The sequence below is a fragment of the Acanthopagrus latus genome, chromosome 14 (assembly GCF_904848185.1).
Source record: "Acanthopagrus latus isolate v.2019 chromosome 14, fAcaLat1.1, whole genome shotgun sequence".
In the NCBI taxonomy this organism is placed as follows: Eukaryota; Metazoa; Chordata; class Actinopteri; order Spariformes; family Sparidae; genus Acanthopagrus; species Acanthopagrus latus.
In genome coordinates this window covers 14,543,781-14,561,192 of record NC_051052.1, presented here as the reverse complement: position 1 = coordinate 14,561,192, position 17,412 = coordinate 14,543,781, and the positions used below count along the sequence as shown (strand labels likewise).

Here is a 17,412-nt window from a genome sequence, read left to right as displayed (position 1 = left end):
TTATTTGAAAAACATTGTAATGGGTGGTCTGATGTGCGTCTTTATTTGCATACAGAGCTGGCAAGTGACAATCGCTGCTCAGTGTGCAGCAAACAATCAAACGGCCGTCTTACTTTCGTGTTTCTTTTTTCTTTTTAAACATAGAAAAACATGATTGAACATCAAGTTCTCTGTAGATTGTGCAACAACATACATTCATAAATAAAACCCTGAATCCCTTTTTATTGATTCACTTGAAAGTTTTAATGCTGAGATGGCAGGTGAAGTAATCACCATCAGAGAATTGCATCTGGCCTCCATCTGTCAGCCTCGGACGTGTCTCAGACAGTGTTTTCCAGAATTGTATCTGATATTAAATCTAGCTTTTGATTTCTGTCAAATAAAACTTTTTTTTTTTTGAGCTTTCAGCGTGCCAGACTTTTCCTTATCTTATCGTTTCCGACACACCTGTCCGTCAAGTCTTTGATACAAGGCAGCAGGACACCTTTTGATTTAAAACCGGCAATTAAGAGTAGCAGCAAATGTTCTGTTTGCCGCAGCGAGCTTGGCTTACGTTGCCGCTATGTCATACGGTCCGCATTCTTCTCAGGACGCTTTATATGAAAGCCAGTTATCGTGCAAACACAGCCAGGTCATAAAAGACAGAGGACATGTTTTGTTCACATTTGGGCCTGACCACAGCCAAGAACTTGTATATCTGAAAAACAAAAAAAAAATACAGCAAACTGACCACAGTTTACATGACCCGGACACTAACCATCGTCCCGGCAATTAAAGCAGCACATACGTTCTGACCTGGAGTCAGCGCTCAGCAGCGACTGCAGCCTACTGTGTCTGGATCATGAGCTATTGTTTCGAGTGTGGCAGCTGCTGCATGCTTGTCTGGCACCTCATTCACTGCTAACTGGCTCCACGTGTGTGCAAAAGGACAGGTCCAGATACATTACATGCACACACACACACACACACACACACCGAGGTCCACATATACGGATGTAAATGCACACCTCGCCACACGCCACAGAGGGACGCGCACACACACACACACACACACACATACACACACACACACACACACACACTAACTAATCCCCCGGCTTTAGTGGCACAGCGGGAGTGTGGTGGTCTTGTGTGGCTTTATTAACTGGGGTGGGGCAAGGCGAGGTGAGATGGTCGAGCGAGGGATGGGAGGGTTGAGGGGGGGACAGAATAAGGGGACCGGGGGGTGGGGGTGGGGGAGTAGTCCCACCAGGTGCTAATAGATTTCCTGCAGCTTTGAAACGTTTGCTCGCGCTGGTCTCCTGGAACGGAGTCGAGTTTCATCTGTGGCAAATTACCCGGACCGAGGATTGACCTTCCTTCAACACACACACACACACACACACACACACACACACACACACACACACACACACACACACACACCCCTAAGACGCACGCCTGCGACACACGCTCTGACACACACTTACCAAGTGGGACAGACGTGTGCGCACACCCACAGTTACGCCAACATACATCCTCATAGGTGAAGAGATGCCTTTACAAACTTACATGCATGTACTTTTCCCTATTTAAAGGAAAGTTCAACAACTTATTTGTTTTCCTTAAAGGGTCAGTTCACCCAAAATCAACCTGTAGTGCTACTTATCCATCTAGATTGTTTCGAGGTGAGTTGCTGAGAAGATGCCAGTGTAATTTCATGCCTATAGCTTCTGGAAACAGCTCTCCGAAGTTAAGAAAAATAACAGATAACAATGCTGTACTTCTTTTGTTAAGGTTGCACAGAGCTGATTTGGTCTTAGGGGGGAGTTACATGCTGAAGCAATTTGCATTGCCTTTCAGAGTGAGGGTGGCAAGTTTTGTTTTCTTTCACCCACTAAAAATGAAACCTGCACCAACATCTTGCACACCGAGTACACACCATAATGGCCTTCAATATCAAACTCCACTGCAAGTCACAAAAGTGAGCCAAGATCCATCTTCTAAATCCATGTGTGCATGTTTTTTCTTTCACTTTAGACAGAGCTGAGCAAGTTTTTTGCCCTGTCGATATGTTAGAAGACTAAATAGTCCAGCTAAAAATGATGAGAAATACAAGCATCAGCAGGATAGACAAAGGTTGAGAGACCCATCGCCTCACAGAATACCAGCAGGCATCTCATGGAACATATTTTAACGCAATAATTGAAGTTTTTCACCAAACAAATCCCATTCCCATTCCTGACGCTGAGCTAAACACGTAGGCAGGAGCATGGTGCCAAACTTCTTATGCAGGACCGTGAAAAAATAAACTTCCAAAAATTGTCCAACAGTTTCTTTAAGAAAGCCAAAGAATGGCGTATGAACTGCTCCTTTAACTCTCCCTAAACATCCACTGCACTGATTATGCGTTCACACACGTTTGCACTTACTCAACAACTAATTACCCGTATGACCACACACACACACACACACACACAGACACACACACACACAGGTTCACCGCACGACAACCCTTTGATAATTGTGGTGGGAGAGGTGCAGCACCATGCCTGTGTTCATGCTTGTAATTTAGACTGTGTTTGTGTGTGTATGTGTGTGTGTTTGTGGGTGGTTTGGGTTTGCACGCGTGGTCCCGACTGGCGATCAGGGCTTGTAAATGAGTCACTTTCGTTTAGTGAAGTACTATATACAGTGTAAGCGTGTACACATACATGTAGGTGTAGGCGTAAGGATTTACAAGTTTGTTTGTCTGTTGTGCGGCTGCAGTCTCACACAAACGCTTAAATGTGTATATGTGTGTGTGGGTTTGTGTGTGTGTGTGGGCTGGCACTGTCGGATGCAGCTGCAGGTTAATTTAGCTGCAGTGGACGGCGCTTAGCGTGTCAGAGGATCTTTAAGGGGATCTTTCTGTGTGTGTGTGCCAGACCGTGGAGCCTAATCACGCACTCCGTTATTACACAGCGACGAGATGCTGACTCGCCGTCGCGATTCGGACACCTGGGGCTCCCAGCAGAGGAAATAACTCACGCTCTAGCAGAGCAAAAGACGTCTGCCTGACTCCATTGTCTGCGTTATGTAATCGACTTGTATCAGATCTCCCCGATATGAGTCTGCGGGTGTAACGAGAGACTCATCGAAAGTGTTTGTCCGCCGGCGTTAGTCATTGTTTGTGACTGTGAGCATGAATCTGTTTGGTCTGAGGGCAGTGAGCCAATCAGTCAGCGGGGCAGCTAAAAATCTGGCTGCCACTGAGAAGGAACAACAGTCATAGCAGTATGCTGATGAACACAATTTTTATTAGAATGTACTCAGTTTGTGTGATTCACGCTGCGTCACTGCTTTGTCAACACATTATTCTTATCAACAGAGAAACAATCGTTTCCTTGAAAGACTGGCTCATCCAGACGACCCAAAATCATATTTTCTTACGTTGGGTATCCGGTCATGTTTGTAATATGTGTTCCGATTTAAAAGATTTGTTTTTGAAAGAAGGTTATATGTGTCGCTGAGATTTCCTTCCCCAACCCCAAGACAATGAGGCAGAATTTTGTTTTTCTGTGCTGACCTTCATTTTCAAGGCTTAAAAACCTTAGCAATGCAGCTGCATGCTGCTCTTGCCTGAAAATATTTTGAAATATTTATCTGGCTGTGTCTTGTGTGTTTGTGATGTGGCATTACAAACAAAGAAACTTTTAGATGTGGTGTCCCTTTAGAGACCTTGGTGTGACCAGTTCTTCAGTCTAACTATTTACTACCAAAGAAATAGTCCCTGTGGAAACTCTTCCCTGCGTATTGTGTGGGCTATCCACAGAAACATGGACACTGCTTCTATGTAAAAAAATTATAAACAATGTGTGAAAGTAGACCACACTCACACTGCAGCCATTTGGGGGAATCTGTACAAATGTTCTGTCGCAGGTTGCAGTTCATAGAATCTTCAAAAAAATCTGACAAATCGCTATCAAGTCATAGCTTCCTCATTTGATCAGCAACTGATTTAATGATGGACAATGACAATTCAGAGGGACATCGGGCCATATTTCAAGGCGAAACAACACATTTCATAACCCCTTAGCTACCGCTGGACAACAGCTAACGTTAGCGATCAACCATTTCCTAGATAACATTTGAATCTTGTTTGTGTTAACATGTGTAATAAGTTACACTGAACTGGTTGCTGTCCCCATCCATCATCAGTCCTGTGATGAACTGGCGAGTTATCCCAAGTGTACCCCGTCCACCGTCAGCTGGGATCGGCTCCAGCTCAGCTCTGCGACCCTGAAAACAATACACAGTTTCAGATGACGGATGAATCTTGGACTCGATTATTTGTGCTCAGCTAACGCATGCTGCTTGCAACAGATGTTGATACCTTGAAATACGTCCCGATTTTCTTTTTTCAACTTTCTTTGTACTTGTCTTCTTGGTGGCAGTGACATGATAATGATTTGCAGGATACAAACAGTGTAGGAGCTTTCAACACTGAGTGTGACATCAGAGAAAATGGCTGCAATTTGAATGTGGTCTATTTGTTTGCCAGGACCTGAATGTCTGACACTCACTAAAGTTTGTGGGGGATCTGACAAATGAGATGTGAAATACAAATTCAAAAGCTTCAGCTTTTTTTTTGACAGCGAGAAACTTAATTAACTTCTTTTGTTGAACTACAACAGTCTATAAGTCACTTGTTCTTCTTTCGCCTCAGCTCTGTCTGAAGATCTTTCTAAGTGCTCCTTTTGTTTTCGCCTCTCCTCTGCGCTCTTCTCCCCCGAGATAAGGACCACTCATATTTCCAGTCAAGGACAGCTGATACAAAACCGTGGGTGATGCCGGTGATTCAAAAACCACATCAAACCTCCAGTACTGGTCAGCGAGCGAGGCCGTCCCACATCTGCCCTGGGTGTTTTATTTTCTGTTTTCCCGATAGAGCCGGGGCCTCCGCCGTAGCCTCACTTTCTCTGCGGCCAAAGGAACATAAAAGGAACATGAAAAAGCCAATGCTACCAGACTGCAGCAATTACAACACACTGAGTGAATAAATGACCAGCAGATGAGCAACAAAGGGAAAAAAGGAGCTCCCAACAGCGAGCCAGGGGAGCAGGTGAGGTACATTTGGAAATCAGGCTGTTTTGGAAATACGAGAGAGATGCTTTGAGTTTGCCAAGACAATTGTATAAACCTCCGGTTTTCCTGAAGCCTTTTTTCCGAGCTCACATGTGGTTCAAGTTGAATGAGGTCGTGTAAATAATTTATTTTGTTAATTTCCAACTGCATCACGGCAGGGATGTTTGTACACACCAGTACTATTCTGACGCCAATTACACAATAATAGACGCCATCAACATCCCTTTCATCAGAGAGAGCCGGAGCCGGAGAGCTGGAAAATATACGGCACTCTTCTCTTTACATCTGCTGCGTAAAGGATTTATGATTCCATACTGTTCTTTTGCTCTAAAGATTGAGTAAACGCCACATGTTGAGAGCACAATGTCCCTTTTCAGGGCTGCTGTAATTCTTAGGGCAATGATGCACATTCGAATGTGAAAATCCAATGTCATTACTCAACGTCCAGAGTGGGCATGTGAGACAGATGTGAGGTGGTCAGAACACAGAACACAGTTGTGAGGCAGAACCAAGAATACTCTGCTGGGTTACACCGAAAGAGACGTCACACTGGACGATGTCCCACAGTCTGAGGTGAAGGTGTCCTTCATCAAGACAGCAGCCGGGGCCTCAAAAGAGTCGTTGTTGGATTGCTCCCCCGCTCCCCCCTCAGAATTTGGAGGGTTTGTGTGCGAAATCTATTAAACCAGCAATCTGACAGGAATCCCCATTTTACACAGCGTCCAGGTGTTTTGAGGTGTGAAATTTATATCCGTTGAGTTTTTTTCAGTCTGCACACCACAGTTTCTTTCTGCTCCTGTCTGATAACGCAGGAGTGTTTCGAAGATTTCTGTTCCCGAGGTCACCGAAGAATCTCACAACAGAGACCGGGTTGTGGGAAAGCGACGTGAAGCAGCTAGCACAGTCAGTCTTTATAGATCAGCGACTAGTGTTTCTGTTGACTGTCGGGTGATCGGCGACCTCTGGTGGCTGTTGTGGTTATCACGGCAGCAAATGAGGAGGGCGGGTGAGTATAGAGAGCGATGAAGAGATGAGGACGGGAGGATGGATGGGTCAACAAATACAGCACTTTTACCCAGGAGGCTGCTCTTCATGTCCTGTGTGAAACCACAAGTCGACACAGAGTCCACGGTAATCGACCTATTAGGTCGTCTAGGTAAAGGGATGTTGGCGTTGGGCAGGAGGAAGTGTGCCAATCTGAAACAACTGTTCTGTCTTTGCCTCTTGTCTTTTTGTGTACTACCTTGTTTGATTTAAGCGTACTGAACCCTTCGGAAGTCTGGACATAGCTGTTCATCTCAGAGTTATGTAGCAATCGAGAATTCATTATCCATCCCCATGTGGTTATCGTTGCCACGATAAAAGGGAAACTAATGTACAGGAATGGATGTCACGTCGGTACGTCACATTTTCCGGTAACAACAGGCTACCTGGAGCTCTTTACTCGATGTAATCTCCTTCATTGTAACCTAACATCTAAGAGAGGGAGTGTAGACTTTTAAGGAGTTGATTGTGACCCTGGGGGTACAGACTTTCAGGATAAGAGCTGTACAGATCCATCCATCCATCCATCCATCCATCCCGCTTATCCTTTATACCTGAGGGTCCCTGGGAGCTGGAACCAATCCCAGCTAACACGCATGCAAACCCTTCACAGAGAGTTTGAACCCACAGCCAGCGGTGCTAACTACAGCATCTCCGCCAGGGAGGTACAGTGAAAAAAAGAGAAATCCTGCGGGGACGCACAACATAAACACATCAGTCTCAGTTCCCCCCTCGTGTCCTGTAAGCATCACAAGATGTCTATTAGAGCAGTTGTGATTGGCTTTTGAGCCCGGGCCAAACAAATGCCTTTATGAGGTGTTTGAAATTTAAATGAAAGGGGAGGAACTTAATTTGGGGTCGGGGGTGATTACACATCACACACAGCCGAGGGAGCAGAGCCAAAGTACGGGGGACGAAGGGAAAAAGACAGGAGACGTGGAGACAAACAAAAACCTCAACAATGCCTTGGTGGTCTAATCTTTGCTCTTTGTCGTCTGGATGCATTTTTTTTTTTTTTTTCGTTCCTGACCACAACCCCTCAAAGTTGTTCTTTCTTCCCAACAGAACTACCGGATCCTTTGTAGGCCCGCATCTGTGCAAAAACACAAAACTCTCTCGGCGGGTTTGTCCTCGGGACACGAAGCGGGTCTTCGTGAGGGGACGATGCACTCCTCAGTAACCCAAAACCCGGTCATACCGTAGGAATGGCTTCCACAGAATGAGGAAGGGAGACTGCAGAAACCATATCTACCTCATCTCGCAACAGTGAGGAATGCAAAGAGTAAGCATTTGCCGGGAAGAGGGAGAGCGGGTTTTTTTTTTTTTTTTTTTTTTTTTTGAGGGGAGTGCATGCATATAAATGAAGCGGTGAGCATTCCTGGTCAACACATAGTACGATCCTTTTTTCATTATTATTATCATTATTAAGCCCTTCAAGGTTCACCCCGGTGCACAAACCAAACGACATGCGACACCGTCCCTCCGCTTTTAGAAAAAACAAATCTCGGTGTAATGAGACTGTTAATGCTAACAAATGGAATTACTCACACAATAAACTTTTTCGTATTTACACTAGAGGCCGTTTACTTGCGGGACTCGAGGCCTTGATATCAATCAGTGACGGGGGGTGGGGTGGGGGGCACACAAGCCCGAAGACTTAGGATAACAATCGAAAACACAACAGGAGTTGACCTCTCTGTGTAAACCGAACTGGGTCATCTTGTTGCCAGACGCGAAATCCAGAGCCCCCTCAGCAGGAAATCCACCGTGTGCTGTTGACATCGCCGCTCATCCGTGACAGACAAGGAATAACACTTTTGGAAAGGAAGAGTTTCTTGGGGGGATGGGGGGGAATAATAGAGTCCAAGAGAGACAGGGTGCTGTCACCGGAACCCACGTTTTTTTTTTTTTTTAAAAGCATGATTTAGATCTTTCATAGAATAATCACTCAAAGAAAGAGGATGCATGAAAAACAGAGATTACACGCAGGGAGAATTATGCTTCGGTAACAAAATATGACAGATTTAGGGGGTCGAGAATCACAACGAGGGTTTAGGAATTTACTACGTCATTTCTTTGCATTACATCGCCTGAGTTGATAAATTATATTTTGAGTGGGCGTCCGGTTTCTTCACCAAAATGGCAGTTTCACTAAGTTATAGCTGGTGGTGCTGTAATCAATTTGTGTCACATGGTCTGTAATATATGTAATTTCATATTATTGGTCTCCGTATAGTCATTCACCAGCTGTGCTACCAACAATAAAGGCCATTTTTTATTAAAACGAAATACTAAAGACATTGTAATTGGTCTCATTTTTAAATGTCCCCAAGCACCTGAAGGATTTTACTTTTTCCTTATATACCATACCGAGCGAGGGTTAGTTTTTAACGTCTATAATAAAGAGTAAAATGAGCCTGTAGTTTGTCTTTGGGGGGCAGTGTGTAAGAATCTGGGCTTGAGCACAGCTGGTTTCAGGTTCAAGTGTAAAGCGAACTGCGCTAACGAGAAAGTCACTTAGTATTTGATCAACATGCAACAGGGAAAACAGGAATTACGGCAAATTTACGACCAGAGAACATTACGGGTCGCCGTTAATGGACGTGTCCTTGAGCCAAATTCAATGTTGTAGAGAGATGTGGCTGGAGCTACGCCTCCACCGTTCCTTTTCCTGGACAGTGTTGATTTTGGCCGGACGTCAGCTTCTAGATGTTGGCTAGACACCGGGAGAGCAGACTCGGGGTGCTTCCTCCTCATTCTCACACACATTTGGATGGGAAATGTGCGCTGGCAATGGGACAGAAGTTAGTAACAGAAATCTGATCCGCTGTGGAAAAAAAAAGACATTTTGCAAGGGAAGGACATCAGCCAGAAGTCTAGAAGTAATGCAACAGATAGTAATCATAAACTTTTATTCTGAATATACCTTATTTGCACATGAACACGTTTTTTTTTTTCCTCCCCAGGATTATAAACATTGTTCTTTTTTTCTTTTTTGTTGTGAACAACATCCGTTTTTGTACAAATTCTTTTTTTTACAGGACTGATTCTGGAGAATCGATTTCCACTAAAGTGTAACATATTAAAGCACAATCGAGGGAGACTGACAGAGGGGCCTGTCGCCAAAACTTCCCCAACGCGGAGTCTGGCGAGGGGGTGACTCGGTGGACGCTTCCATCAAGAGCCTGCCTTCAAGCTGAAAAGGCAGAGAAAAGATTGACTGACAGGCCCCCCGCCAGTCGTCTGCCAAAGAGTGGCAGTGAAAGGTAACACAAAAAAAGACACACAAAAAAAAAACACACAGTAAGCAATCCTCAAGATTCCAGAAATAAAAAGGCCAACTTCACACAGTCCGTACAGAGAGCACCAACAGAATCAAAAAACACTTCATATCACATCGAGAGAGTATTGTTCCTGAGGTGACAGCATCTGATTTTAGCACTTAAGAGTAGAACGGGACATCTGGACGAGTGCGAAGCTCGCGTTCATCCGTCCAGCGGTTTTCTGTGCATTTCTACGCGATTAGGTTATTTTTCATATCTGTACAATGTACATATCTGCCTCGAGTGACTTCGGAGGACCATACCAGTGTTTTTGCAGGTTTATCCTCTCACCTACAATTCACGCATATTTCCAATTTTCTCCACTACTTTTCAGGCAGCCACTGACTTCCATTCATTCCTGTACAGCTTGAAATTAAATTGTCACGACCATCTTTGTTAAGTACGGAAGCAGAGAACCACATCTGCAATTTTTAATCCCCTTATCTTGAGCTCAGATGTTGTTTTTTGTTGTTGTTATCTAATGAAAACAGGCACATTTATCTTAAGAGAACAAAATGCCCATTTATCACTGACTTAATAACATTCATAAGAAGTGAGCCACAACATGCCCACACTGCTCTGTGGGCGGGTTTTGGGAGCTTTAAAAGTCAACCACATGAAATTAGCTTTTGCCATTTGTTGTTAGAGTGTCTGCCCTTGTGATTTGATATGAGGGTATTTACATTATAGCTAATCACTGTAAGGGATAGACTTACATGCAGAGGTCAACCTGAAGCACATGTATTACCGTCCAGTAGGCTACAACATGAATAACTCTCGTTGGAATACAGGATTAATAAGAGGAGACAAGCCTTTTCTCTTTTTACAATATTTCCGTAGTTTAACATGTTATAATTTCATTTTGTTTTCCTTGTTTTAGTGCTGACCACAACACAGTTGGGGGTGATGTCATTAGTTTTGCAGGTATGTAGTCCTAAACTACATTACTGGACACACAGAAGTATTGACCTGATGACGGCACTAAATTAAAGTTAAAGGATGACTTCAGAAGTGATTAAAATTTCTACAATTTTCATAGCAATCTCTCTGAAACCTGGGATATTTCACTTCAAGGTGCAATATGTAGGTTAAAAACATTTCAAAAAAGCAGCAAAAGATCATCAACAGAACGTGAAAAACAGCTCTTTTGATGTCATGTCATCTATGAGGTGCGTTGCGGAGATTATCCGGTTTGCAGAGGAGAAGTCATTTGTCCATGTCCAGTCCAAAGACACCAACCCCTCGTGCTCCGAGCTCCCAGTCCAGACCACTAGATGCACGGCTAATCGAGCTAACTAGCTAAAAACAGCAACATCTCCCTGCAGTTAGTGGCTACTCTGGTGATGTGCAGTCCTTTTTTTGTGTGAAGTAGACAGCTGGCCAATTCTTACATATTGCACCTTTAAAGCCACAAATCTGAAACTCATGGTGGCGCTACAGTACAACTAGGGGAGACCAAAGTCATCAGGACAACATGAATGTCTATCCACAGTTTTAATCCATCCACTGGCTCACTGACAGGCCACCTGACAGGCATCAAGTATTCATTATTTGGAGTTTGAAGTCCGACCTTGCTGAGTCACTGGTATGGCCCTTCATACATTGCTCGAACCAATCAGACAGATCAAGTAGTGCATTCAAACATTGCGCTGGCCAATCGGGTTCCTCTTCCCCCAGCTGACTCAGACCAGCGGGGAACCAAATGCTGTCCCCCCAAGAGAAAGGCAGTAGTAGCTGATCATACCATATCATATCATGAATAAACACCTGACACCCAGAATATGATGCTTCCCAACATTACACACTAAAGCAGGAGCACGCCGGATATATATGCATATTTTTTTTCTTTTCTTTTCTTTTTTGTTTTTTTCTTCATCAAATTGTCAGCCACTACCATGCAGCACAGGGAAACGACTTATGAGACTTACATCTTGGTAAATTGCATAAATGTTGTATTTACGATAATAGGTTTCTCCACAAGAGAATAAGAGAGTCCTATATGGCACTTGATATTCTTGAGCATAAATACCATTAGTTAGTTTCACCACATTGTCTTTAGTTGGAAGATGAAGAGAGAGAGAGAAAGAGAGAGAGAGAGAGAGAGAGAGAGAGAGAGAGAGAGAGAGAGAGCGCAAAAAGTGCACCTCAGACCACTTGGAAAGTTATGATGACGATGCTGTTGGTGGAGGAGGCTTGCCACAAAATGAGACCAACAAGACGGCGCTCCTTGATCTGACTCAAGAGGAATGCTTATTATTTCAAAACTGACATTTTTTTTTAATGTTGTCACAGCAATTATTCAATGGAAAGGGAGAGAGATGGTAGTGGTAAATGATGTGGTGCACACAGCTAAGAGATTTTTGTGGGTTTTCTTTCACTTCCCCACAGAATTAAAGTAGTTTCCTGCGAACATGCGTAATTGTTTATTCGACTCAGTTATTCTGAACTCAGTGGTTTTGTTTTCGTGCCGTCTGTAACATGCCAAGTCCCCAATTTACGTCCTCTGTTTGTGTTGTGATTTGAAACAGTTGAAATTGGAAATGTCTAACAGTGGTTTTGAGAGAAATTTGGTGATTTGGAGTGGCTATAACGCAGTAAAACAATGAAGTGCATCCGTAAGCAGCTGTAAATATTGGCAACCATTTCAGTCTTCTCTGTGAACTTATGAGGTATCATAAAAAAAAATCTAAAAAAAAATGGACATGTGAATCGTTTTAGCCTGCGATTGTCAGTTCTTGCCCAGAACCAAAAAAACACGTCAACATAATGATAACATTATGGGATTGCTCAGTGACAGCCGTGACAAACAAGAGCCAACTGCAGCTGGTTAAAACAATTACACGATTTTTCTATTACACAATCACGCAAGTTTTCTGCCGGACAGATCATTTCCTGCCTCGATATGTGTCTTGTATTCCTCAATACATGCGGATACGAGCGTCAACCAACAACAACAACGCGAAGCATGATCTGGATTTACATTTCCATTGAGAAATTAACAAAGTGAGTTGAATACTTGTGCCCTTGCCCACAGAATTATTATCGCATGGAGATTTAGTGGCTTACATTGCTCAGATTTGTTCCTGCAAAATGTGTTATTCTCAATTATTTGGGGCAGAAGTGGCTGAGTAGCACATTTTTCATAGAAACTTGACTGTTTTGCTCTCTGGCCAATGAGATGAGATTATTGATGATTTTCAAAGTAACTTATAATGTTATAATTTCTTTAATAGTACTAATAATTCATCATTCTATTTCAGGTTACTACTGGAGTCACTTTACATGCTTTGGTGTTAACGAAAACACATCAGTTTTACTCCCATCTCCTTAAGGCCCCTCCTCCCAAATACCAAGTCTCCTCTGATTGGTCAGCTCACACACGCCCGAGCCAGCTGTGCTAAATCAATTCTTACGCACCAAACTAGCCGCTAGGCATAAATAATGCAAATGTGTGACCTTGTGTGACGGGGTTTTAGGCGGGATGAGTGACGAGGCGTTCAAGGAGCAGTGTTTTCTGAGGGAGGGAGGAGCTTCTGTTGGTGCGGACCTTGACCCGAACTTTCAAGACCTTACTACATGCGCAAGAACCTTTATAAAACACTTTAAAAAATGAAAACAAAAAAGCATTACAGGTCTCCTTGAAATGCAACAATCAACAGAAAATCCGTCAGTTTTCACACTTAAGCTTAGTTGTTTTGTGTATGTAACTGGAAAAATAAAGCACACAAAATGAACCAAGATGAACTGACATTGATCAAAATGAAATACAGCAGTAGACAGGATCAGACATCAGCGTGGACTGACTGCAGTGATTTCTGCTGGGTTGATATCATACCACAGTATAAGAAACTGAAAGAGGGAACCTCGCTACTACACAGATGGAGAGGTTGTTCTTCAGTCAGGAGACCAAACTGCAAAGACAAATCACAGCTGCACTTTGAAACGCAGTGCAGATAGTAGTCATTTAATTCACAAAGTGACAGCAGTGAATACAAATGTATGAGTGTCCTGTTTTTGCCGAGCAAAATGTCAAAACACAAATTCCGATGCCCTCCTCATTCGTTCGCTCTCGTGAGTTGCGATAAAACAAACAGTAGCGTGCTAGCCACAGCCTGTGAAGCTAAAGCGTTCGTCTGAGTCACGCACTCCACATGGCACTCGAGATTCTGTCCAATGAGCATGCATAGGACACCAGCCGGGCTCACCCCGACTGGTTAATACGCACTATGGCAACAACGTTTTCATTGGAGCAATCCAACACCGAGGTGGGAAATCCGGATCGTTCACCACTCTTGATCAAGAGTTGATGGGTGGCTGATTAGCCACGAAGTGAAAATTCCGTATAGAAGAAGAAGTCGGGCGCTCGGTGGCAGTCGAGGGGGGTGGTTTCTGTGCATAAATATAACAATGAACATGATTTCCACACTGCAAATACGGTATCTACATGAAAGAACACCGGGGTGAAAGTAAAACCATTGTAATGTTGTGAGACACTGTGAAAGCGCTATCTAAAAATCAGACTGCGACAACACTATCATCAGCAACCCAACGGCGGCAAGTGAAGGGCGCGGGCTCGTGATGTAACAGTTTGGCGTACATTACTGCAATCTTAGCCGAATTCTCAACCACAAAAAATAAATAAATACCTAAGAACTAGCCACGGCAAATCGATTCAAAATAAACGGTGCGCTCGCAAAGGGCAGCGCTGATTCTGGCAGTGGTGGATAAAACTGCTCAACATCTTCAATAAACACCAAGTCCCCCTTCTTTGTGATGTGTTTAAAAACCCTCGGATACTATGAGACAGTCCGATCTCTTTCATCAGTGACATCAAGCCAGAGAAAGTTCAGAAGTTGCCAATCAAAATTAATCTCTGGATTCCCTCTGATCTCAGCTGGCAGGAGGGGGAGGGGGACCACTGACCAGATGAACGACAGCAGAAGCTCAAGTTCTTTCTTATCTTTCTTCCAACATTCACTTCTTTCGTCACATTGCTCCCCTCGCATCCGGTGAAATCGCTTCGAGTGACCCCTGAAAATGAACGTATCAAAAGAAGAGACGGGCAGAGTGTGGGGCTCACAGGTTGGTTTTCTTTTTTGTTTGTTACAAGCGCTTTGTCATCTGCGTTCATCGTTTTCGGTGGCAGCGTTGCATGCTGGTTGCCATCTGGGAGATAACCGAGGGAGGGAGAGAGGGTGCGATCGGGAGGTTTTTCGGAGGTCATGATGGGATGGCGTGGTGTCTGGAGCCGGTCAACACCCAGAGGAGCACCAGCTGAAGGGCCACCATAAGCCAGAGTGAGGGGCTCAGACCGGATGCACCGCCACAGTCAGGGTCCTCCTCCTGGTGCCGAGCGGGGAGGGAAAGAAGTGAAGTTAGTGATTGTAAAAGCCAACATAATACACACTAAAAAAAACTCTGAGCAATAACTAATTGTATACTCGCACTCTGTGAATTTTTGCATCTGGAGAAGGAAAGAATGTCTTTCCTTGATTTGTTTATCAAGAGGGAAAATGCCGAGAATCATCAAAAGAGACGTTGGAGCGTCTGGATGCAAATGAGCAGTGAGCGATCTGCTTAAACTGACGTCTGGCCACACCAGCAATCAGATGTCGGCAGAGATCGACACTGGAGCCTATTGCCTGAGACGGACAATGATAGATGGGGAACGATGCAAAGAGCGTGGCTTGAAGAACAAAGTCAGGTGGGATGGAGAAAATGTTGGCGAGCGGTGTCTGAGAGGGTTAAGCTGGGGGGGGGGGGGGATGGAGACAGATGGCGGCAGAACATGAGAAAGAGTGACGGGTAAGGAAACGATGGGAAAAGACGTGAAGTAGTGGAACAAAGCAGGGATGCAGGAAAAAAAAGGAGGGGATAAGGTGAGAAAAGTGCACGAGGGTCACGACTGGGGACAAGACAGTGGTATAAATGAATGAAAGAGAAAAGAGCTAGCGTTATGGGACTGACCCGAGACAGCACATGAACAGTGGCAGCAGTAACATGAGCAGAGAGGAGGCCAATGGGGAGCCTGCGCTCCTCCTTCGGCACATGGCCTCATCCTAACCATCAACAGCCAATCACAGAGCGGGAAACAGAGAGAGAAAACAGAGAGAGAGAGAGAGAATCATGCAGCAAAAAGGTCCACACCGTTAGCAAGAAGTTAGAAAAGCAATACACGTGAGCAAGAAAATTAGTTTCAACAGTTACATTAGTACAAGAAAGATGCATTCACTTGCAAGATAAAGAGTGTGAGAGAAAGCGTTGTGTGTGTGTGTGTGTGTGTGTGTGTGTGTGAGTGAGTGAGTGTGTGTGTGAGACGGTGCAGGCGTGAGAGTTAATTCATAAAGCCGACAAACTTCGACACTGGAAAAAGAGTATAGAGTGAAAACAAACAGAGCATTCAAGCGCAGAGGTTTCACACGCAGAGACTCATCAAGATGTTTGTTTAGCTTAGTTATTCATAGTCGAGCAACGACCCGCTGTTTGTCTCCGCGTGGGAAATCTGCGCACGTACGGCTTTTCCGGGGGATTGCAACAACACAAAAAAAAAAAAAGAAAGAAAGAGAGATGACATGCACCATGTAAAGATATTAGTGATGGAAAGGTGCCATGGGTAGAATTTCCTCACTGATATACTGTTTCCATAACAGGAGCGCGGCTTAAGGATCTTTGGGCTCCGGCCAGCGGGGCTAAAAAGCCGACTGAAACCCTCCCTTAATTTTTTATTGGTCCCTAACATGTTGCTGTTGCGTCTCCTTAGGTGAAACGTCAAAACAGATCGAGTTTGTTTCATCTGGAGTATACATTTGGAAGGAATAATGAATAAAAAAGATACGAAAAATGCTCCCAATAGCCGGATCTTGGATGATATACACTTATCATTCATATCACAATAAATTATCACAACAACCTTGATAACATCTAATGTAATAGCACAATATTTTCTTCCTTTATATTTCAGTCTGACCACTTTAAATCTTGATATATTTACATTAACGATGGATCAAATGATTATGTGCTATGTGAAATGGGTCAGATTATCATCCGACCGCGGTTCGTTTGAGCCGTTTTAACATCTTTCAGCTTATTCTTTTTGTTCTTTACGGCCTCCAGCTTTAACTGGGGACTGTTTTCAGCAAAAAAAAAAACAAAAAACAAAACCTATTGTATGCCACTTGCCGAGCGCCAAACAGCTGATAAACACAGTTAGTGACGAGCTCGGTCAACAAAGTGTAGCATATAGCAGCAAAAAGCCAAAAACGCATTGTGAATATTTGACTCCCGTTCACAGGGGTGACCACGCGTCTCCAAATAAATGCTTATATTGTGAGTAAATAGCCAACTTCATGAGTCTCGGTTGAATTTTCATGCAGTGCCCCAAGTGGGCAAAAAAGTCCATCAAGGGGCTTTAATTCAATTGGATTCAGTAGATTTATGCTGTTTATTGACCGAGATGTGTTAGGATTGGACCAACAGATGATTATCACAGAACTGCCAGCGCCAAAGTACTAAGAAATGCTCTGTTTCGCAAGCTGTAGCCAGGCCCAAATTGTCCTTGGCGCTAAACCTGAATGATTTTAGCAGTGAAACCCAAAACAGTAGCCTCGGGGCAGACGCTTTGATTCGGATGGCTTTTTCTGATTTCAGGCCGGATTTCAGCAAAATTTCTGTAATTCTTACGAGACCATTAAAGCAGGAATGGTACGTGAAACCCTACACAGACCACCCTCGGCAACACATTTTGAGCAGTTAAAATTGTTGAGCAGCCCCGGTCTGATGAAAACGACTTACATGTTCGGTGTTATCAAAACAGACTGCAGGCCCTTTTCTGTACCGAGGGTTGTTGGACAGTATACACGGATCAGGGCCTTCAGCTGGATGAGTATAGTCAGGAACATGACAGTTTCTGGGTAATTAGTAACGGCAGCAACAAATTACC

General features: G+C 44.0%; 1 protein-coding gene across 6 annotated transcripts in view; it reads right to left on the bottom strand.

Annotated features, from left to right (window-relative positions):
• Positions 1-9,045: 9,045 nt before the first annotated feature.
• cacna2d1a (calcium channel, voltage-dependent, alpha 2/delta subunit 1a) overlaps positions 9,046-17,412 on the bottom strand; it is a 95,512-nt gene continuing 87,145 nt past the window's right edge. For 4 of the 6 annotated variants that reach the window (XM_037121910.1, XM_037121911.1, XM_037121908.1 and 1 more), the window contains 3 exons: positions 17,265-17,347; positions 15,441-15,532; positions 9,046-14,816 (listed from right to left, as the gene is read on the bottom strand). In XM_037121910.1, the coding sequence (XP_036977805.1) occupies positions 14,780-14,816; positions 15,441-15,532; positions 17,265-17,347 (212 nt within the window). In that variant the 3' untranslated portion in view covers positions 9,046-14,779. The remainder of the gene's footprint in view (positions 14,817-15,440; positions 15,533-17,264; positions 17,348-17,412) is intronic. The other 2 variants (XM_037121914.1, XM_037121909.1) reach the window with 1 other exon arrangement.